The sequence below is a fragment of the Phyllobates terribilis genome, unplaced genomic scaffold (assembly GCF_046119375.1).
Source record: "Phyllobates terribilis strain yellow unplaced genomic scaffold, ASM4611937v1 Scaffold_4__5_contigs__length_816908805, whole genome shotgun sequence".
NCBI classification, from domain to species: domain Eukaryota; kingdom Metazoa; phylum Chordata; class Amphibia; order Anura; family Dendrobatidae; genus Phyllobates; species Phyllobates terribilis.
The window spans coordinates 308074834-308099925 of NW_027362764.1; the positions used below are offsets into that span (position 1 = coordinate 308074834).

At 45.6% G+C, this 25092-nt stretch overlaps 1 protein-coding gene across 1 annotated transcript in view; it reads right to left on the bottom strand.

Annotated features, from left to right (window-relative positions):
- Positions 1–25092, bottom strand: part of TEX10 (testis expressed 10) — a 269253-nt gene that overhangs the window by 77244 nt on the left and 166917 nt on the right. The window contains exon 11 of the mRNA XM_073678358.1: positions 23847–23927. Within this exon, the coding sequence (XP_073534459.1) occupies positions 23847–23927 (81 nt within the window). The remainder of the gene's footprint in view (positions 1–23846; positions 23928–25092) is intronic.

A 25092-nucleotide genomic window follows, 5' to 3' on the forward strand; every position in this document is an offset into this window, starting at 1 on the left:
ATGGGGCCGTATACACCAGGAGGAGGATGGGGCCGTATACACCAGGAGGAGGATGGGGCCGTATACACCAGGAGGAGGATGGGGCCATAATCCCCAGGAGGAGGATGGGGCCATAATCCCCAGGAGGAGGATGGGGCCATAATCCCCAGGAGGAGGATGGGGCCATATGCACCAGAACGAGGATGAGGCCATATACACCAGGAGAAGGATGGGGCCATATACACCAAGATGCACCATACGGGTCACATTATACTGTGGAGCACTATGTGACGCCATTATACTGTGGTGCACTATAAGGGGCCATTATACTGTGGAGCAATATATGGGGCACATTATAGTATGGTGCACTATATGGGGCACATTATACTGTAGGTCATTACATGGGGCCATTATACTGTGATTCTTTATATGGGGCAATTATACTGTGGGGTGCTACATGACGGCATTATAGTATGGTGCACTATATGGGCCACTATACTATGGAGCACTATGACGCCATTATACTGTGGAGCACTATATGGGCCATTATACTATGGAGCACTATGACGCCATTATACTGTGGAGCACTATGACGCCATTATACTGTGGAGCACTATAAGGGGCCATTATACTGTGGAGTACTATATAACACCATTATACTGTGGTGCACTATATGGGGCCATTATACAGAGGTCTCGTCGACTCTGATGAGCGGTGTAGTTACTGATGTTACCGCTCATCACAGTCGCCAGGTCTCATGGAGCGCAGCAGGACACGGAGTGGCTGCTGCTACAGACTATGGAGCCTCGTTCTCTGAACAAGGCTCCATAGCCTTTGGACGTCAGATTCGGGGGATCGTCGTGTTAGTGCCATGGACTACGTCAGACCTGTTTTTTTTCCCCCAATTATTAGGGTAAACACACTTTACTGCCACATGAAAGGCACTAAAGGGAAGAAGTTTATTATATGTTGGGGCTAATGAAATGAAGGAGCAGACGGAGGACAGAACGGATGGAGCGGGGTCAAGCATATTACACCACTGCACCCATAGAAGTTGGCGGAGCGGGGTCACTCATTATACCATTGCACCCATAGAAGTGGACGGAGCGGGGTCACTCATTACACCACTGCACCCATAGAAGTGGACGGAGCGGGGTTACTCATTACACCACTGCACCCATAGAAATGGACGGAGCGGGGTTACTCATTACACCACTGCACCCATAGAAGTGGACAGAGAGGGGTTACTCATTACACCACTGCACCCACAGAAGTGAACGGAGCGGGGTTACTCATTTACTCATTACACCACTGCACCCATAGAAGTTGAAGGCGCGGGGTCACTCATTACACCACAGTACTCAGAAGTGAACTGAGTGGGGTCACTCATTACACCACTGCACCCATAGAAATGGACTGCACCCCAGTTTATGATACAGCAAGCAGCACCAAAAGAATCAGCCGTCCTTGGTGACATTGTACTTGTCAGTATCACCGGCAGTCACCAACCAAATGCGCGATACTCCCCAGAGTCGTGCATCTAATCCCATCATGCTCGAAATGCCCAGGAGCGGTATATCTAATCCCATCATGCATGATACACCCAGGAGCGGTGTATCTAATGCCATCATGTGCGATACGCCCAGGAGCAATCTCTATCCAAACCCATCATGCGTAATACGCCCCAGAGAGGTGTATCTAATCCTATCAAGCGTGATACGCCCTAGAGCGGTATATCTAATCCCATCATGAGCCGTTTTTGGTGACTGTCTACTTGTCAGTATCACTAGCATTCACCAACAAAATGCACGATACACATTAGACTGGCGTATCTAATCCCATCATGCGCAATACGCAGAAGAGCGGTTCATCTAATTCCATATTGCACACTATGCCCCAGACCAGTGTATCTAATCCCATCATGTGCAATAAGACCCAGACCAGTGTATCTAAGCCCATCATGCGATACATTACACTGAACTCTGCATCGAGATAATTGTTGTGTATTATGTGCTGTGAATAATTCCAGTATGTTACACTCCGCGTATCTAACTCTAGTTTATAATACAGCGAGCAGCACTAATACTAACAGAATCAGCGCTGCCGGCTGTCCTCGATGACACTGTATTTGTCAGTATCACTAGCAGACACCAACAAAATGGCTCCGAACTGTGATCCTAAAAACGTAATCATTTCTTATCTTGTAACAATCACCGAGAAGTGGAGGAGAGCAGTGACTTCACATACATGTGAGCAGAGCCAGCCCACATTTACTGCAGTCGTAAAGTGAGCTAGTTGTACACTAGGGTTTTATGGCAAGTTTCAGCAGCTGCTCTCCCTAGTGTTTACAAGTGGAAATACCAAACCTTTTAAAATTATTTTTCTTATTTTACTTAATTAAAAAGAAATTATTATTTTTTTTTTTAAACCAAAACATTTGCAAATTTATGCAACCACATTATTTTAGTTAAATTTCTTTTTCCACCTGACATGATTTCTGTTTATCAATTAAATTTTACAGATTATGGATGACATTGTAAGTAGGAAAGTGCTATGATTCTTCTTACAAGACCGAACGCTGGCATTTTAACCTCTTCATCCTGGGCATTTTTCGTTTTTGTTTTTTTTTTTTGCTTTTGTTTTTTCCTACCCTTCTTCCAAGAGCCACAACTTTTTTTTATTTTTCTATGAATGGAGCCGCATCAGGGTTTGTTTTTTGCGGGACAAGTTGTACATTTGAATCACGCCTTTCATTTTATGTGATGCACAGAAAAGCAGGAAAAAAATTCCAAGTGCATTGAATTTGCAAAAAATAAATAAATTTCACAATTGTTTATTATTATTTTTTATTTACAATGTTCACTATACTGTATAGTATACTGACCAGGCAATATGAATCTTCAGGTCAGTATGATTACAAAGATACCAAACATGCATAGCAGGGCTGTGGAGTCGGTAAGCCAAACCACAGACTCTGACTCCACAGCAGTTCCTCAGTACCGAGCATGTATAAAGTGCAGTGCAGATTCATCTAAACTAAAGCCTAGATCCTTAGATCAGGAATAGAACAGACATTTCATAACTTTCCCAAATTCTTCTGAAAGAATTTACAGCACATACTGCATTTAACTACTGTACACAATTTACTATATATTTTAGGAGTCGGTCCATTTTATACCGACTCCACAGCCCTGCCAATTTTTTTTTAAGTTGTGAAAAACAAATTTTGAAATTTGTAAAAATAAAATTTTTTGTTTGTGTCACTTTTTTCCAAGACTTCAACCGCTTTCAATTTTTGGGATAAAGGGCTGTGTGAGGGTTTACTTTTGTGCACTTAGCGCACGCTTTCACGGATATCGGTTTGGGGTAGATAAGATATTTTGATCGCCTCTTATTGCAATGTAGTGACGGCCCAAAAATCACAATTCTGGAGTTTCGATTTTTTCTCATTACACCATTTACCGATAGGAATAATTTACTTTATTATTTTCATAGATCGGACTTTTATGAACACAGCGATACCAAATGGGTATTTTTATTTATTTTTTCATTGTCTTATTTTTAATTGGGCAAAAGGGGGGTAATTTGAACATGTGGGTTTTTTTTTATTATCTTTTTGAACTGTAATTAATAGCTTCCTTAGGGGACAAGTGATCGGCTGATCACTTGTGCTATACATAACAGTGTATCAGCTCCACTCCACCAGGAGCAGTTAAAAGCACATGATGGCTAATTAAAAAAGACATAACTTGACGGGAAAAAAGCGGGCTCAGCGTGCAAGCCCGCATCAAACGTACCAATAAGTCACATGTTGTTAAGGGGTTAACAGAGGTGGGTAGACTTTTTATATCCACGGTACATAGCCATACATAATGCTTACATAAATTTACTCACCGGTATATGTGGTATTATATGTACTTGGTTACCATAGAAATTTCTAGTATTCCTATAGGTTAGGTGTATAGGTGAGTTTTTAATTTTATTTAAGTGTTATGTGTTTGTGATATGATAATTTTATTTTAAAATTTAAATTACTTGTTAAAATTGCAAATTTTTACAGTTTTACAGTTGTGGCACAACATTTTGATACTGAAGCAGCAAACAGAAAACCAAAATTTGTGTCAATGTTTTTAGATCTTTTTGTCAGATATTTCTATGGATACTTATGTACAATTATAAGCATTTCCAAAATTTCTAAACTTTAATTGACAAATACATGCAAATTTATGCAAAGACTTCATATTAATCATGTTGATTCTAATTATTCAAGAAATCTGCAATTCATCCTGGCTTGCTGGATATCAGCTTGTGAACCTGACTGATGGCAACCTACTCTTGCCTAATCAGTGTTTGGAGTTTACCACAATTTCTGTATTTTTGTTTGTCCACTCGCTTTTTGCGAATTTACCACAGATCCTCAATGAGACTGAGATCTGGGGAACTTCCTGGATATGGACCCAAAATGTCAATGTTTTATTCACTGAGCCACTTGGTTGTCCCATTTCCTTGTGACATGGTGCCCTATCATGCTGGAAAAAGAATTGTTCAACATGAAATTGCTCCTAGATCAGGGGTGGGCAATTAATTTTCCCAAGGGGCCACATGAGAAACTGGCACTGCTGTGGGGGGGCCGAATCAGTCGGCTGAACTTAAAGGGGTGGTCGGAAACCAAAGGTGACTTTAATACTAAAGGTCTATCTAATTAATGTAATTTTCTAATCTACTTTTCTAATATATTTCAATTGAAAATTCCTTAATTTCCCTCAATTGAAAATTCTCCAGTCTGACTTCCTGTCTTTTTTTTTTTTTTGTTCAACCTCCAATGGCATTTTGTTTGGAATACTCACAAAGGACGTCATCAGGTGGTAGAAGCTGCGGTCCCTGCCGCAGCTTCTGCCCCCTCCCTGAAATAAGGCAGCATCAATTATGTCTGTTTCAGGGGCTGGGCTATTCCCTGCTCTACTGATAATGCGTCGGTTATAAATTATGTCGTATGACCAGTATCAGATCCGGCGCTATATTACTTTGAATGCACAGTGACAGTGTGCTCCCTTGCCAGTTCTAAAGAGAAGTGACGAGCCAGCAAGAGAGTGCACTGTCAGTGGAAATTGTAAGGAGACAACGCAACGAGCAGGGACTAAACCAGCCTCTGAAACAGAGGTCACTGATGATGCTTAGTTTAAATCTAGGGAAAGCAGCTGACAGTGATTGCAGCCTCTGCCCCCTGATGATGTTCCATGTGATTATTCCAAAATGCACTGGAATTCACAACAAAACATCATTGGAAGTAAAAAAAAAACAAAAAAAAAAAACAAGCAGACAGGAAGTTAGAGGTAGAGAGGAAACTTTAGGGAATTATTAATTGAACTGTACTGATTAGATTTAATTAAATAGACATTTAGTATGAAATTCACCTTCGGTTTTGGACCGCCCCTTTAATTCTGCACAATATTTATTTATTAATTTATTTTACTCACTAATATAGCGCCATTAATTCCACAGCTCTTTACAGACATTATTGGCACTGTCCCCATTGGGGCTCACAATCTAGATTTCCTATTAGTATGTCTTTGGAGTGTGGGAAGAAACTGGAGAAAACCCACGCAAACACAGGGAGAACATACAAACTTCTTGCAGATGTTGTCCTTGGTGGGATTTGAACCCAGGACCCCAGCAATTGATCAATCAATACATAAATTAGGAGCATTGGGAAAAAAGTTGTTTGCCCACCCCTGTTCCACATGCATAGATCCACATCACATGTGGGGCAGGAAGTGACAGGCGGGAAAGGAGGTATTTTTATTTCAGTCTCTGGCTGTGATAAGTCACAGATCACAGCAGGGAGCACTATGAGGGGTTTAACCCTTACCTCACCTACACAGGACATACAACACAGCGCCATAACTCAAAAGCTCAGTGCAAAGGTTGAGGTAAGTGTTAACTCTCACACAAAGGTGGGGAGGCAGCAGAGTATGTGGTGGGGCAGTAGCAGAGCAGTTTGGGGAGCACACAGAATGTCCCAGGTGAGGGGGGGGTGCTTCACTGTTGGGAGTCATTCACTAGGAATACAATTGTTATCTATCAGCCTGAGCTGCCAGAAGACTCAGGCTGCGTGCCTGCTATGAGTTTTCAAGCATTTTTGCCGCGGAATTTCTGCAGCGAAAACGCTTAAAAAAAGCTTGGTAATACGTGCCCCATGGTCCCCAATGATAATCTGCAGGTGCTCTGCACATGCTGCTCTGCACATGCTGCGGAAATTTCCGCTGCGGATTATTATTGCGGAAAAATACGCAATATTCCGCTGAAGTCGGCGGTCGCGTGACCTGTCACATGACTAAATGACGTCACTGCAGGTCCTTTTAGATCATCGCGAGCCGTACAAGAGACCGGACGATCGTACAGGAGACCGGGGAACATCGGAAGGTAAGTATAATGTTTATTTTTTACAATTTTATATATTTTTTTTTTTTAACTATTAACTTGGTCACACTATATAAATCCATGCCGGTTGCATGGATTTATATAGTGTGACCAAGTTGTCAAGCACTTTTCCAAGTGATGCTAAAATCGCTTGGAAAGCGCTTGATAACCCGCATGTAGAAATGCATGTGAAGAACGCTTGACAAATGCTTCTACCTGGCAGGAAAAACGCATGTAAAATCCACATGCGTTTTTCCTGCCAGGGAGATGCGGAAAAAATCTGCAGCATTTTTGCATCGTGGGCACTTAGCCTCAGGGAGATGCAGTTTCTGCTAATTAGCAGCTCTCACTGAAAATAAACTTCAGTCTGAGAAAGGAGGAAGTGCTGGTGCTGTGAGCTAATCAGCACAGCAGACACAATGCCAGCTCCTAGCTGTTATTTTACACTATGGGGCTTCACTTAGAAGCTACTTGCCCATTATGTGCAACAGATGGGTGTAGTAGTAGTCCAAGCTTTCCTCTTTTTGAATGCTCCTGACCTGCAGACATTTGAGCAGCTCTGCAGTGCAAACAAGGAACTGAGCATCCCTGCATCCACCAATGAAAAGACGGCATACACAAGAGAGCGGAGATACTATCAGAATCACAGCTCAGGTTTTCTCTGGCTGGCAAAATTGCAAGTGAGCTCCCTTCCTTTGAATGATAAGCACTCCCCCCCATGAATGGTGTTAGGATGCTTTACTGTTTCACTGACATAGGACTCATGGTCACGCTCACCCTTTCTTCTTAATACAATCATTCTTCCAGATGTCCCAAACCGTCTGAAGCAGGCTTCAGAGAAAATAATTTTCCACCCATCCTTGTACTTCCTGCAAAACTTCAATCTAACTTTGATATTTTTCTTGGAGAGAAGTGATTTCTTTACTGCCCTTCTTGCAAATGCACTTTCACCTGCCAGCTGCTATTCCTGAGCAAGCTCTGTGCTGGTGTTGAAAGGATACCATAGCAGAATCCTCGTTAGGATACTGTCTGGCACTTCGACTTTCATGGCCACCTGGAAGCCTTCTTCACAGGAATTGAACGTCTCAAGTTGTTGATTATCTGATAAATAGTTGATTTAGAGGCAATCTTACAAGTAGCAATGTCCTTGCAAGTTTTGGCCACGATTATACAGTACAGACCAAAAGTTTGGACACACCTTCTCATTTAAAGAAATTTCTGTATTTTCATGACTATGAAAATTGTACATTCACACTGAAAACATCAAAACTATGAATTAACACATGTGGAATTATATACTTAACAAAAAAGTGTGAAACAACTGAAAATGTCTTATATTCTAGGTTCTTCAAAGTAGCCACCTTTTGCTTTGATGACTGCTTTGCACACTCTTGGCATTCTCTTGATGAGCTTCAAGAGGTAGTCACCAGAAATGGTTTTCACTTCACAGGTATGCTCTGTCAGGTTTAATAAGTGGGATTTCTTCCCTTATAAATGGGGTTAGGACCATCAGTTGTGTTGTGCAGATGTCTGGTTGATACACAGCTGATAGTCCTACTGAATAGAATGTTAGTATTTGTATTATGGCAAGACAAAAGCAGCTAACTAAAGAAAAACGAGTGGCCATCATTACTTTAAGAAATGAAGGTCAGTCAGTCCAAAAAATTGGGAAAACTTTGAAAGTGTCCCCAAGTGCAGTTGCAAAAACCATCAAGCGCTACAAAGAAACTGGCTCACATGAGGACCGCCCCAGGAAAGGAAGACCAAGAGTCACCTTTGCTTCTGAGGATAAGTTTATCTGAGTTACCAGCCTCAGAAATCGCAGGTTAACAGCAGCTCAGATTAGAGACCAGGTCAATGCCACACAGAGTTCTAGCAACAGACACATCTCTTCAACAACTGTTAAGAGGAGACTGTGCAGCAGGCCTTCATGGTAAAATAGCTGCTAGGAAACCACTGCTAAGGACAGGCAACAAGCAGAAGAGACTTGTTTGGGCTAAAGAACACAAGGAATGGACATTAAACCAGTGGAAATCTGTGCTTTGTTCTGATGAGTCCAAATTTGAGATCTTTAGTTCCAACCACCGTGTCTTTGTGCGACGCAGAAAAGGTGAACGGATGGACTCTACGTGCCTGGTTCCCACCGTGAATCATGGAGGAGGAGGTGTGATGGTGTGGGGATACTTTGCTGATGACACTGTTGGGGATTTATTCAAAATTGAAGGCATACTGAACCAGCATGGCTACCACAGCATCTTGCAGCGGCATGCTATTCCATCCGGTTTGCGTTTAGTTGGACCATCATTTATTTTTCAACAGGACAATGACCCCAAACACACCTCCAGGCTGTGTAAGGGCTATTTGACCAAGACAGAGAGTGATGGGGTGCTACGCCAGATGACCTGGCCTCCAGTCACCAGACCTGAACCCAATCGAGATGGTTTGGGGTGAGCTGGACCGCAGAGCGAAGGCAAAAGGGCCAACAAGTGCTAAGCATCTCTGGGAACTCCTTCAAGATTGTTGGAAGACCATTTCTGGTGACTACATCTTGAAGCTCATCAAGAGAATGCCAAGAGTGTGCAAAGCAGTCATCAAAGCAAAAGGTGGCTACTTTGAAGAACCTAGAATATAAGACATATTTTCAGCTGTTTCACACTTTTTTGTTAAGTATATAATTCCACATGTGTTAATTCGTAGTTTTGATGCCTTCAGTGTGAATGTACAATTTTCATAGTCATGAAAATACAGAAAAATCTTTAAATGAGAAGGTGCGTCCAAACTTTTGGTCTGTACTGTATAAACTATATATGAAGTTAGAGGTAGGCCTCTAAAAATAGCTCCTATGCGCCTCATAACCACCCTTAAAAAATTATGTGGGCGTTGCATGATGGTCTCCCTGGTGATATCGTGCTGGAAGATGAGGTGAAGGGCGACAAAATAGAAGAAATCCGGAGGCGTATATAGAATTAAATATATACTGCTCAAAAAAATAAAGGGAACACTCAAATAACACATCCTAGATCTGAATGAATGAATGAATGAAATATTCTCATTGAATACTTTGTTCTATACAAAGTTTAATGTGCTGACAACAAAATCACACAAAAATCATCAATGGAAATCAAATGTATTAACCAATGGAGGCCTGGATTTGGAGTTGTTCGATGCTATCATCTGGCGTTGTTGAGAAGTCCAGCCCAATCCAGCACATGTTCATTTTGATAACAGTCAGCCCATCAGCATTTTCAGTTGACAAGCAGCTGCGCCTATCAGTTATAATTAGTGTTGAGAGAGTATGTTCTGTCCGAGTATGCTCGGGCCGAGCTCCGAGTATTTATAGCTGCTCGGTGATATGGTTGAATCGCTCCGTGTGCATGATTTGCAACTGTTTGACAGCTTTATTACATGTGAGGAATGTGTAAGAAATAGACATTCCTCACATGTTATAAAACTATCAAACAGTTGCAAATCATGCACACGGGAGCGATTCAAGCATATCACCGAGCAGCTATAAATTCTTGGAGCTCGGCCCGAGCATACTCGGCGAAAGGGTTAATAGAACATACTCGCTCAACACTAGTTATAATTTTCTCTCTGACAAAAAGCCAGCGGCCATGACCTCCAAGGCGTACAGAGAAAGTTCATGCCACGCGTCCAGCTTGGATAACCAAAAGTTGTAAGGCACAGAGCGAAATCATGGAAGACACTGGTACAGTCGCCAAGGTAATCCTTCAGCATCTTCCAAAACTTTTCCCTGCGTGTTAGAGTACCCCGTCTATCAGGGCCTGGGTGCTGAGAGGGTCTGAGAAAATGGTCCCAGACCTTTGCCAGCGTTCCCCTGCCTCTGCCACATCTGGTTTGAGTCTCCCTCGCCTGTACTCCTTGGTTGTCCAATTCCCATCTATGACCTCTGCTGCCAGCGTTGTCAAATGGGAATTTTTTTAAAATAATTCTTCAACAAGGGCCTGAAATAGTGAATACTTTATATCTCCAAAAATGAATTCCTTCTGTTTCCTCCCTCTACTAACCTACCTATATCTACATTTACTAACCCACCTCTACCTGACTTTTACTAACCTATCTAAACCTGACTTTGCAATTTCCTTTAGGTGGTGCCACCATAACTCCCACTCAGCACGCCTGCTGTCTTGGAGTCATATTTGACACACAACTTTCCTTTATTCCCCATGGAAAATCATTCACTCACTCATGTCACCTGCACCTTAAAAACATCTTCAAAATCCAACCTTTTCTCACCATTGATATTGCAAACACTCTTACTATCGCTCTTTTTGACTACTGCAACTTTCTTCTAATCGGTCTCCCTGTAAACAAACTCCTCTCCAATCCATTCAGAATGCAGCAGCCAGAGTCATATTTCTATCAAGCCACTTCAACAGCTCTACCCTGTGCCAGGAATTTCACTGGTTAGGTTTCCCATTCACTACAGAACACAATTTAAACTCATCTCTCACACCCACCAAGCTTTCCACAGTTCTACACCTCTTTATATCTCATCCCTCATTTCGGTCTATCACCCCTCCCATGCCCTCCGTTCTGCAACTGATCTAAGACTAACATCCTCCTTAATCCGAACCTCACACCTCCATCTCCAAGACTTCTCTAGTTCCGCGCCAGTTTTCTGGAATGCACTACCCCAAACGATGAGAGTTATACCTAGCCCCCATGTTTTTAAATGTGCTTTAAAAACATCTGTTTAGACAAGCCTATCACTTCAACTCACGAACCCAACTCTGTTCCCTCCTAAATGTTAATCTTAATCTGCTCCTGACTATTTATCTGTCTCCACATCCTCCATGCATGCAATAGCACACGGTAACTGCACTTAGACAAATACTGGCTGATGACCATGTTCTACCTATTGTGTCCCCCTATTTCCATATAGATTGTAAGCAGCGCCCTCACTTCTCCTGTAACTGTTGAAATGTGATACATTGTATTGTCTGTATATACATGTCCCTACTTGATTGTTAAGTGCTGCGGAATACGTTGGCAATATACAAATAAAATTATTATTAAGTGTGACCAACCAGTAATTACTGTCGTCCAAAATGTGTACAATGCGAGGGTCACGGTAAAGGCAGCCAAGATTTCCCTGTCCTCCCCAAGAGGACAACTGTCCATGTTCTCCTCCTCCTTATTATCACCCAATCCGCGTTGAGATGAGGCTGGGCTGTGTAGCATCACCCTGTATATTTAATTGTCCATCTCATCGTGCTCCGCCTGCAATTCCTCCTCTTTAATTGTGAGCAGCGAGCGTTTCAGTAGACAGTGAAGCGGGATGGTGATGCTAATTATGGAGTCACTGCCGCTCACCATCTTGGTGGAGTCCTCAAAGTTTGGAGGACGGCACAGATATCAGACATCCATGCCCACTCATCAACTCTTATGTGCGGAGGCTCACCTGAATTCCGATGGGTGTGGGTACTCAACAACCGCCCTCTGCTGCTCACAAATCATTCTAAGCATGTGCAACATTGATTTCCAAAGCGTGGTCACATCACACACCAGTCGGTGAGCTGGAAACTGCAGAAGCTGGTGAAGCACTGCCAGGGTGGCAGAAGCTGACTTTCTGAAATGGGCACACATGCAGCATACTTTCACAAGCAGCTCTGGCAGATCCAGGTAGGTAATGAGAAACCGCTGAACCACTAAGTTGAGCACATGGGCAAGGCATGGTAAGTCTGCAAGGTTGTCAAGCCTCAGAGCTGCCACCAGGTTCCGGCCATTGTCATGGATGACCATGGCTGGCTGTAGGTTCAGCGGTGAGAGCCACAGATCTTCCTTTTCTGTTACAGCTGTCAACAATTCTGCAGCGGTGTGGTTTGTCACCTAATCATGCAGTCCTGCTCGTTGTTATTCGCACCCATGAAGTTTAAGTACATAATCTTGAATATCTCCTGAAAAAAATGAATCAAGTGATGGAGGCTGAAGAGAAGGAGGAGGTGCAGGATATGGGGGAAACCCTGATTGACCCAGGACCAGCAATCTTCTGCGTTAGGAGGATGTGTCCGTCCCAGGGTTTGACTGTGTCCCGGCTTCCACAATATTAACCCAGTGTGCTGTCAGTGAGATGTACAGTCCTTGGCCACAAGCACTTGTTCACATATTTGTGGTTAGGTGGTATTTGTTTTTTTTGCCTTATATACAAGTCATTACCCTAGAAAGAATGTTCCTTAACATTTTTTCAAGGAAAAGCCATTTTGGTTTCGTTTTTGTATGTTTTATTGCGAGTCCGTAAAAGTGGCTTAATACCTCTGACAACATTGCTCATAGCAGTGACCTGGGAGTTAGAGATCCTTTCATGGGTATTCCCCATGCTGTTCCCATGTCATTTCAACACTTTCCCATCGATTTGGACAATTTTTAGGCCCCCTCCAGACCTCCGGGGGGTGGGGAGCGCCAGAAAAATGCTCTAGTTTGCCATTGACTTATATTGGGCTCGTTGCTCGGTTCGAGCACCCGAGCGTTACGATTTGCTAGGCCCGAGCAACGAACACCCGTGTATTTTAGTGCTCGCTCATCACTAGTGATGTACTCTGTCGGCAGTCCAGAACTTCCACCAATACAAAACATTAGTGCATTATAAATTGAAAAATCCAGCAAAGATGACCCAGGACTGGTGAGCAGCTAAAATCTTACATCAGACAAGAATGAGACAACATTCCTCACGAGAAATTGGTCTCCTCTGTTCCCAGATGTTTACAGACTGTTAGAAAAAGAAGAGGGGATGCTGCACAATGGTAGACATGGCCTGCCCCAACTTTGAGATGGGCTGCGGCCATCAATTTCTAAATTAAATTGGAAATGTATTATTTCATTTGAAAAATTTTACTTTCAACTTCTGATGTTTTGTGTGTTCAGTTGAGAATAAAATATGATACACATATAATCCTAAGTAGCATAACCTATACTGCCAGATAAAAGACTCTAGCTAGATAAAAACAATTTTTCTTAAATACAAAAGACATGTAAAAAAAGAAAAACAAAGAAACTGAGTGGGACAAAAAAACTCCAATGGAGAAAGGTGATTCATGTAGCTAGGTTACATCATATACATACTGAAAACATCAAAAATGCGGCTGAACGAAAAGTAGAAATATGGCATGACAACATATCCAAACCAAAAGATGATGCGCCCCTTAATAGATTAATAAAGTGCCAAATGCAATCAAAATACAGATGTGCTTGGAGAGGGCATATACATCTACTTAATTGCAGCCTATAATACATATAGTATAAAGCAGGGGTCTCAAACTCAGCTGGGCATATGGGCAGCACACGGAAAAACATTTAATTTGGGGGGCCGCATTATTTGCATGACAATGACATTTTTAGTGATACCATTTTATTTTCTATACACCTTTTGAACAGGTCCTCATATTGCAGACATGGGTCTCCCCTCCAGGTCCACCACATTGCAGACATGGGTCTCCCCTCCAGGTCCACCACATTGCAGACATGGGTCTCCCCTCCAGGTCCACCACATTGCAGACATGGGTCTCCCCTCCAGGTCCACCACATTGCAGACATGGGTCTCCCCTCCAGGTCCACCACATTGCAGACATGGGTCTCCCCTCCAGGTCCACCACATTGCAGACATGGGTCTCCCCTCCAGGTCCACCACATTGCAGACATGGGTCTCCCCTCCAGGTCCACCACATTGCAGACATGGGTCTCCCCTCCAGGTCCACCACATTGCAGACATGGGTCTCCCCTCCAGGTCCACCACATTGCAGACATGGGTCTCCCCTCCAGGTCCACCACATTGCAGACATGGGTCTCCCCTCCAGGTCCACCACATTGCAGACATGGGTCTCCCCTCCAGGTCCACCACATTGCAGACATGGGTCTCCCCTCCAGGTCCACCACATTGCAGACATGGGTCTCCCCTCCAGGTCCACCACATTGCAGACATGGGTCTCCCCTCCAGGTCCACCACATTGCAGACATGGGTCTCCCCTCCAGGTCCACCACATTGCAGACATGGGTCTCCCCTCCAGGTCCACCACATTGCAGACATGGGTCTCCCCTCCAGGTCCACCACATTGCAGACATGGGTCTCCCCTCCAGGTCCACCACATTGCAGACATGGGTCTCCCCTCCAGGTCCACCACATTGCAGACATGGTCTCCCCTCCAGGTCCACCACATTGCAGACATGGTCTCCCCTCCAGGTCCACCACATTGCAGACATGGTCTCCCCTCCAGGTCCACCACATTGCAGACATGGTCTCCCCTCCAGGTCCACCACATTGCAGACATGGTCTCCCCTCCAGGTCCACCACATTGCAGACATGGTCTCCCCTCCAGGTCCACCACATTGCAGACATGGTCTCCCCTCCAGGTCCACCACATTGCAGACATGGTCTCCCCTCCAGGTCCACCACATTGCAGACATGGTCTCCCCTCCAGGTCCACCACATTGCAGACATGGTCTCCCCTCCAGGTCCACCACATTGCAGACATGGTCTCCCCTCCAGGTCCACCACATTGCAGACATGGTCTCCCCTCCAGGTCCACCACATTGCAGACATGGTCTCCCCTCCAGGTCCACCACATTGCAGACATGGTCTCCCCTCCAGGTCCACCACATTGCAGACATGGTCTCCCCTCCAGGTCCACCACATTGCAGACATGGTCTCCCCTCCAGGTCCACCACATTGCAGACATGGTCTCCCCTCCAGGTCCACCACATTGCAGACATGGTCTCCCCTCCAGGTCCACCACATTGCAGACATGGTCTCCCCTCCAGGTCCACCACATTGCAGACATGGTCTCCCCTCCAGGTCCACCACATTGCAGACATGGTCTCCCCTCCAGGTCCACCACATTGCAGACATGGTCTCCCCTCCAGGTCCACCACATTGCAGACATGGTCTCCCCTCCAGGTCCACCACATTGCAGACATGGTCTCCCCTCCAGGTCCACCACATTGCAGACATGGTCTCCCCTCCAGGTCCACCACATTGCAGACATGGTCTCCCCTCCAGGTCCACCACATTGCAGACATGGTCTCCCCTCCAGGTCCACCACATTGCAGACATGGTCTCCCCTCCAGGTCCACCACATTGCAGACATGGTCTCCCCTCCAGGTCCACCACATTGCAGACATGGTCTCCCCTCCAGGTCCACCACATTGCAGACATGGTCTCCCCTCCAGGTCCACCACATTGCAGACATGGTCTCCCCTCCAGGTCCACCACATTGCAGACATGGTCTCCCCTCCAGGTCCACCACATTGCAGACATGGTCTCCCCTCCAGGTCCACCACATTGCAGACATGGTCTCCCCTCCAGGTCCACCACATTGCAGACATGGTCTCCCCTCCAGGTCCACCACATTGCAGACATGGTCTCCCCTCCAGGTCCACCACATTGCAGACATGGCCTCCCCTCCAGGTCCCCCACATTGCAGACATGGCCTCCCCTCCAGGTCCCCCACATTGCAGACATGGCCTCCCCTCCAGGTCCCCCACATTGCAGACATGGCCTCCCCTCCAGGTCCCCCACATTGCAGACATGGCCTCCCCTCCAGGTCCCCCACATTGCAGACATGGTCTCCCCCATTGCAGACATGGTCTCCCCTCCAGGTCCCCCACATTGCAGACATGGTCTCCCCTCCAGGTCCCCCACATTGCAGACATGGTCTCCCCTCCAGGTCCCCCACATTGCAGACATGGTCTCCCCTCCAGGTCCCCCACATTGCAGACATGGTCTCCCCTCCAGGTCCACCACATTGCAGACATGGTCTCCCCTCCAGGTCCACCACATTGCAGACATGGTCTCCCCTCCAGGTCCACCACATTGCAGACATGGTCTCCCCTCCAGGTCCACCACATTGCAGACATGGTCTCCCCTCCAGGTCCACCACATTGCAGACATGGTCTCCCCTCCAGGTCCACCACATTGCAGACATGGTCTCCCCTCCAGGTCCACCACATTGCAGACATGGCCTCCCCTCCAGGTCCACCACATTGCAGACATGGCCTCCCCTCCAGGTCCACCACATTGCAGACATGGCCTCCCCTCCAGGTCCCCCACATTGCAGACATGGCCTCCCCTCCAGGTCCCCCACATTGCAGACATGGCCTCCCCTCCAGGTCCCCCACATTGCAGACATGGTCTCCCCTCCAGGTCCCCCACATTGCAGACATGGTCTCCCCTCCAGGTCCCCCACATTGCAGACATGGTCTCCCCTCCAGGTCCCCCACATTGCAGACATGGTCTCCCCTCCAGGTCCCCCACATTGCAGACATGGTCTCCCCTCCAGGTCCCCCACATTGCAGACATGGTCTCCCCTCCAGGTCCCCCACATTGCAGACATGGTCTCCCCTCCAGGTCCCCCACATTGCAGACATGGTCTCCCCTCCAGGTCCCCCACATTGCAGACATGGTCTCCCCTCCAGGTCCCCCACATTGCAGACATGGTCTCCCCTCCAGGTCCCCCACATTGCAGACATGGTCTCCCCTCCAGGTCCCCCACATTGCAGACATGGTCTCCCCTCCAGGTCCCCCACATTGCAGACATGGTCTCCCCTCCAGGTCCCCCACATTGCAGACATGGTCTCCCCTCCAGGTCCCCCACATTGCAGACATGGTCTCCCCTCCAGGTCCCCCACATGGCAGACATGGTCTCCCCTCTAGGTCCCCCACATGGCAGACATGGTCTCCCCTCCAGGTCCCCCACATTGCAGACATGGTCTCCCCTCCAGGTCCCCCACATTGCAGACATGGTCTCCCCTCCAGGTCCCCTACATTGCAGACATGGTCTCCCCTCCAGGTCCCCCATATTGCAGACATGGTCTCCCCTCCAGGTCCCCCATATTGCAGACATGGTCTCCCCTCCAGGTCCCCCATATTGCAGACATGGTCCCCCATCCAGGTCCCCAATATTGCAGACATGGTCCCCCATATTGCAGACATGGTCTCCCATCCAGGTCCCCCTTATTGCAGACATGGTCTCCCATCCAGGTTCCCCATATTGCAGACATGGTCTCCCATCCAGGTCCCCCATATTGCAGACATGGTCTCCCATCCAGGTCCCCCATATTGCAGACATGATCTCCCATCCAGGTCCCCCATATTGCAGACATGATCTCCCATCCAGGTCCCCCATATTGCAGACATGATCTCCCATCCAGGTCCCCCATATTGCAGACATGGGCTCCCATCCAGGACCCCCAAACTGCAGACATGGTCCCCATATTGCAGACATGGTCTCCCATCCAGGTCCCCCATATTGCAGACAGGGTCCCCCATCCTGGTCCTTATCTTGCAGACATGGTCCCCAATCCAGGTCCCCCCCCAATACTGCGCACAGGGTCCCCATCGCCCCAATACTGCGCACAGGGTCCCCCCTGTGGTGTATTTCACATCACAGAGAAAAAAAAGAAAAAAAAAAAAACATTCTCACTTGTCCTCCGTTCCCTCGGTGTCCTTTCTGCACCTGTGGCCCGCAGGCACAGACCCCGTAACGATCGCGTCTCTCTCCAGCAGCCGACGACATCAGCGCTGTAATGCAGTGTATTGCTGCGCAGAGACCGGCTCTCTGCGCAGCAATACCAGCTCTCTGCGCAGCAATACCAGTGCCAGTCGCCGGCCTATCAGAGGCCAGCAGCTGACATCTGCACATGGCAGTGACGTCATACGCCGCTGCGCTGGGACGCAGATGTCAGATCTGTTGATGTTTCATATCTGTGTGGCATGCTTTCAATGTTTTCCAGACAGCTAAGAGTTCTCTTAGGTCCGACGATTCAAGAAGGTATTGTGCCCCCTAGGTGCCTTGCAGGTATCGATCTTTCACTTGTGCTCCCCAGCCTCTGCTGCTTGCATCGGTGGTAAGGGTGATGAATGGTGTAGACTTCCACATAACTCCCCTCTCTAAGTTGGTTCTTGAAATCCACCACTAAAGAGATTACTTTGTTGTTCCTGACAAGGTTATCTTCTTGTCCAGACCATCCATCTTCCTGTTCCATGACGTTCGGATTTGGTGCTGAAGAAGCCTTGGATGAAATTGGCTCCTCCGAACCGCAGGTATGGAGGCTGTCAGACCCAAAATCTTAATGCATTCTCTGATGGCCACCTTTGATTTCTTCCCAAAGGCAATGATCCTGGCTCTGAGATCCGTACGTTTTTCTTCCGGAAGGAAGGACATCTGCCTTTCCGAGTCCAGAAGAATCCCTAGAAAAATCTTCTTTTCCCGTTAACAAATCTGATTTTTTTTCCAGTTTATAATCCAACCTAGATTCTTTAGAACTAAGGTTGTTGATGATAAACTAGCTCTTACTTGCTGGGGAGAATCTGCCATTAGAAAGAAATCGTCCAGGTACTGGACTATCAGAACTCTTTGCTCTCTTAGGAAAGCCATAACCTCGGCTACTAGTTTGGTGAAAATGCGTGGGGCCAAGGAGAGACCAAACAGGAGGCATCTGAACTGATAATGCTGGACATTGTGCCCAACTTTCAACGCAAATCTTAGATATTTCTGGCTCTGAGGGTGAATGGGTACATGATTATATGCCTCCTTGAGGTCCAACGTGCACATCAGCATGTTCTATGTGACCAGGGGAATGGTGGATCTGATGGATTCCATTTTGAATTTTTTGTACGCCACTGACATCTTTAATGACTTTAGGTTAATAATTGTACTGTAGTCACCTCCCGTTTTTTTTTTAAATCGAGAACAGGCTTGAGTAGTATCCCGAAAACTGTTCAGCCACTGGCACCGGTATTACTACCCTTCCTAGTAACAGTTTATTGACATCCGTCGGCAATCTTTGTTGGACTAATTGGGACTATGCCGTCGTTAGAGTTACCAATATGCAATTAACCGGAGTATCCATGGACTGTTGGATACCCCCCGACCATGCCCCTAGAAAGTGTTTGAGTCTCCCTCCTACTCTTATGGCGTCATTGTCTACGTGAGCTATTTCCTGGACTAGGAAAGGTACTCCTGCTTTTACCTCCTTTCAGGTAGTTCCATCTAGCTGATTTTCCCATCCCAGAGTATTCTGGTCTCTATTGGGAATGTGGTCTCCGAAAAGATGTTGTTTTCCTGTGTTTTTCTTCCGGAAAACTTTTCTTTTCGTCCAAGGCCTTTTCCAGCATATCATCTAGGACCGGGCTGAACACTCGGAGGCCAGAAAAAGGTATGGAGCACAACTTGTTTTTGGAGTGGTTATTTCCAGACCAGGTTTTTAGCCATATTGCTTGTCTGACTGTAGTAGATAAAGCGTCATTTCTTGAGGCAAACCTTATTGATTCAGCTGAGGCGTCAGCCATAAATTCCGCTGCCATTCTTAGTAGAGGGATGGAGTCTCTGATCTCCTCTCTGGAGGTTTTGTTTCTCAGATTGTCTTCCAATTGTTCCAACCAAATGATCAAGGATCTTGCTACCATGTTTGTTTTGATTACAGCAGCCGCGGTTTCCCAGGTTTTTTGAGTAGGTTGTCTGTCTTCCTGTCCATAGGGTCTTTTAAACATGACGAGTCTTCAAAAGGAATCAACGTTTTCTTTGCTACCCTAGCCATTGGAATGTCAATCTTTGGAATTTTTTCAGACAGCTTAATTTCTACTGGTTCGAAGGGCAACCGGGATCTGAAACTTATGGTAATGATTACGCTCTTCTCTACCTCATCCCATTCCTCTAAGATCATTGCTTTAATATGATTATTGACCGGAAATACTCTGTTCATCCGGGTTCTCAATCCTCCGAACATTTCATCTTGTATCGAGGAGGGCTGGAGGTAGTCTTCCACTTTCATAGTCTTCCTGACCACTGATAAAAGTGGTTCAGTGTTCTCCCATGAAAAGAGATATTTTTTCCTTTCCTCTGGGGGAACTGAAATCGACCCTGAACAGGATGAAGGAGCTCTGAGTAAAATGACTGTTCCTCCTCCTCCTCTGAACTAGATTCCATCTCCCACCAGGGTCTTTTTTGTCTAGGTCCAGGCTGGGAGGCTTGTGTGGGGATTAAATCCGCCACTGAACTGTGGACCTCCTCTCTTATTATGGATCTTATGTCAGACATAAAGGAGGAATGTTCATCCCTGACTACTCGGGCAATACAGTTGGTGCATAATTGCTTCCCACATGCGTCCGGTAGCTTCAGGTTACAGATGGCGCATCTTTTCACTTTTTTTCTTAGGGGCTGAGGACGTCATGGATTTTTTAGAACTCTCCTTGTCCTACAAACAACAAGGGATAATATAATAACAGGGCGACCAGTGGTTAATCCTTCCATGGTGGGTGATCAAGACACAGCGATACCTCAGATCCAGCCCCACAGCCTACTCGCATTTAAATAGCCTTTTTTGTCTTACCTGTCTTACATCTGATTTGTCAATTCAGGCGCTTATCCTTTAATTTTCGGATTGGCAACGTTTTTTTCAAACAAATCCCGGAAGTGCATTCCAGCGTGGAACGCACGCCGATTACTAGAGGCATGCGTTCCACTGCTCCTGTAACCGGAAGCGCCGCCCAGTCTTCTCCCCTGAGCGCACAGGACAGTGCGCAGGGCTGCAGCAGCATGGACCCAGAGCCCTTTTTGTGGGGGAAAACGGTCCACTTCAGGAGCCACCGCTCGACTGGCCACCTTGTCTGGCGTGGTGTCGGCCTCCAGATCGTGACAGTAGGAAGGGGAGGAGTGCGAGGACCCTATCCCGATCTGGTAACAGGAGCTCCTGCTCACTGGATGTGAGTGTTCTGCGTCCTGTCTCCGATAGGGAGAGGAAAAACACTTTAGGTATGGGTGGGAGGAGGGGTTGGGGGGGGCTTTTAAACTCTTCTGTGTTTCTTGTCCCTATCAGAGATATGAAGGACGTCTTCCTGAGGTGCTGTCACGAGGGATGTCCTGGAAATAGTAATTTTCCATTGACTCAGCCCAATGTTATACAATGTTACACAATTCAGTAAATCGCCTGAGTGTTAAAAAAAATGTTCACTGCACCGGTAGATGAATGCATCCAGAGGTGTAGCTTCCAAAATGAGGTCACTTGTGGGGGTCTCTGCTGTTTTGGCATGGCGGGGGCTCTTCAAATGTGACATGGCATCTGCAATCTGTTCCAGCCAAATTTGCGCACCAGAATTGGCGCTCATTCCCTTCCATGTGCCCAAATAGTAGTTTTCCACCTCCACCTGGGGTATCGTGTACTCAGGACAAATTGCACAACAAATTGTATTTTCTCCTGCTATCTTTGTGAAAATGAAAAATTTGAGGCTGAAGCAACATTTTTGAGGGAAAAAATAATTTTTTCATTTTCACGGCTTAAAGTTATAAAATTCTATGACGAACCTGTGGGATAAAGATGCTCACTACAGAGTCCAGAAAGACCTGACCTATAAAACTGTCCCACTAGTTAACTCCTTTAGTGAACGCGGTAAAAAAAAAAGCAAAAAACTATTCTTTATCATCATACCACCAAACAAAAAATGGAATAAAACATGATCAAAAAGACTAATGTAAATAAATATGGTACCGCTGAAAAAGTAATCTTGTCCCACAAAGAACAGGCCGCCATACAGCTCCATCAGTCGAAAAATAAAAAAAAGTTATAGCTCTCAGAATAAAGCGATGTAGAAAAAACAATTTTTTTTTTACATAAAATAGTTTTCATTATGTAAAGGCAATAAAAAATGCAAAAAAAACCTATAAATTTTGTATTGCTGTAAACGTACTGACCAGGAGAATAGCGCTGACTTATCAATTTTAGCACATGAGGAACGGTATAAAAATAAAAATTCCTGAATTGTTTGTTTTTGTTTATTCTGACTCCCAAAAAAACGGAATTAAAAGTGCTCAAAAAATGTCATTTGCCCGAAAATGGTACCAATAAAAACGTCAACTTGTCCCGCAAAAAAACAAGCCCTTATATATATGTCGGCCGAAATATGGAAAAGTGATTGCAAAAACTAGTCTTTGCAAAAATCAAAACAAAAAAAAAACGTCTTTTAGTGTGTGACAACTACCGAACAAAAACCCAATCAATCTGGTATCACTGTATTTGCATTGACCGGAAGAATAAAGTCATCTAATCACTTGTACTGTAAGAGGAATGGCGTAAAAAATAAACTCTAGGGTTAGGGTTGCGGTCAGTGTTAGGGTTACGGTCAGTGTTACGATTAGGGATGTGTTGGGGTTGGGACATTTTTTGATCGCTTTCTATTTAGATTTTTGGCAGGCAGAATAAACAAAACCTAACAGTTCAGGAATTGTTTTATTGGGTTTCTTATGCTGTTCCGCTTCGGGTAAAATTGGTAAGGTAGCTTTATTCTTCGGGTCAGTATGTTTACAGAGGTACCACATTTAGACTGTTTTTTGCTGGACAAGATGACAGTGGGACAGTTTTATAGGTCAGGATGCTCCGGACGCGGAGATACCAAGTGTGTGAACTTTAATTTACAGATTATTTTTTTTATTATTATTATATTTTTAAAAAAATATTTTTGCAACTTTTTTTTTTTTTTTTTTTAACTTAGTCCCACTATGGGACTTACACTTTCTGCAGTCTGATAGCAGTTTATAATGTATAGCAGTGCAGGATCACTGCTATACATTATAACCCGTCAGCCCTGCAGACACAAGATACTTTGATCACGCATTGCATAGGATCAAAAAAAATTGCTGGTACCTGGTGACCCGGATGTAATCATGACGACATTGGGTCACCATGGCAATTATCGGGACCATGGGGTCTCCGATCCAAGGTAAGGGGGGCTGTTATTCCTCTACCTGCTCCTAAAATGCTACGATTGACTTTAACCCCCTGAAATACTGCGATAAATATCCTGGGAAAGCTCCTAGCACCTAGTGTCAGCTTTTAGAGTAGCTGAAACACAGCAGCGATCGAGCCTGCACAACCTGTGTGTGAGCGTGTTAGTACGTCCTTGGTTGAACAGGCCCAGGGATGTACTATTACTGACCACATCAGAAAGGGGTTAATTACGCAAGCTGTGGCATCACACTCCCATCGCTCCACATCTGTACCCATTTTGGCTGGCGTGAATTTAGACAACTTCAAGATGTCAATCTTAAGGTGGAACAATCCAACAATGAGTTATTAACCAGTTATCGTTGAAAGTGAACACACTCAATTTTATCTTTGTGTATCCATCTGGTCTCATAACTCCTGTTTCATGGTAATAAAATAAAATTGCTGGATGGCCAAGTTTCACATTTCTGTTTACGCTTCTAAATTCCTATTGGCTACGTCTTTTGGTGCAAAGATTTCTGTGTTTGTGACCATATTTAAACTTGGGTTGTGTGATAATAAACCAGAAATCATGCTTAGCACACTATGCTAAGGTTGTGGTGTTTGATCTCCCGAGCGCTAATAATCAATAGATGAGAGTTGTCATACAAAATGAAGATCAGCATAAGGGCCGTCTAAACACATTTCAAAAATAAAAATATTTCAGACGAGCTTACCAAATATTTAGTCACTGCATTCTGCAAGATATCAAAACACTGGTGTCTTGGTCTCACTGAGGACAAACTGCTGCATACTATCTGTTGGAAATACAAAACATTGCTAAAAATAAATATAAAAAGCACAATAATATAAATAATCAGCAGTAGTATTACAAGCTAATATGTAAATATATTTAACGTATTTTTTGGACTATAAGATGCACTTTTTTCCTCAGGGTGCGTCTTATAGTCTGAAAGTACTATACTTGCTGCTGTTGCTGTGAATGGAGGGGGAGCGGCGGAGGAGCGGGGCACAGGAGGCAGAAGCCGCCTACTGCAGCTAACACTGTGCCTGCTGATAAAGAGCATGAATATTTACTGCTGCCCATGGGAGTGGGGAGTAGTGAATCTTCATTCTCCTTAATAGCGCTCACAGTGTCAGCCGCCGGCTCCTGCAGGGGCACGGCGATCACTTGTGCCCGCTACTAAAGAGAATGAATCTTCACTACTCCCCACTCCCATGGGCGTGGGTAGTAGTGATTATTCATGCTCTTTAATAGCGGGCACACACAATCATCCGGCCACTGCAGGAGCTAGTGGCTGCAGATGACACTGTGCGTGCTATTAAGGAGAATGAATAGTCCCTACTCCACACGCCAATAGACGGGGTGTGGAGAGTAGTGACTATTCCGGCAGCTGACCTGTCTGTGTGGGGGCGAATGGCAGTGACATCATGCGCTGCTCACACGGTGAGATCACCTGCTAGCAGAATAGCAGGAATCAGCACTGGAAGAGAAGGAAGAAAGGGGAGTAGAATAGTTTATTTTTTTTGCGTGCAGCGTGATGGGGATGAGTGGTGCCATGCATACCAGGATGAGGGGTGCCATGCATACCAGGATGGGGGATGAGGGGTGCCATGCATACCAGGATGGGGGATGAGGGGTGACATGCATACCAGGATGGGGGATGAGGGGTGACATGCATACCAAGATGGGGGGTGAGGGGTGCCATGCATACCAAGATGGGGGGTGAGGGGTGCCATGCATACCAAGATGGGGGGTGAGGGGTGCCATGCATACCAGGATGGGTAACATGTAAGGAAAATAATATATTTTTCAAGGTACACAGTACAAATTGATGACAACGACAACACCTCTTTCATAGGAACTCTTAGCCTCAATGACAATTAATTGATAAGTCTGCAGTGACTCTGTGTGACTGCAGACTGAAGAATCCCCCCAGCACAGGCACTGTGCACTGCTGG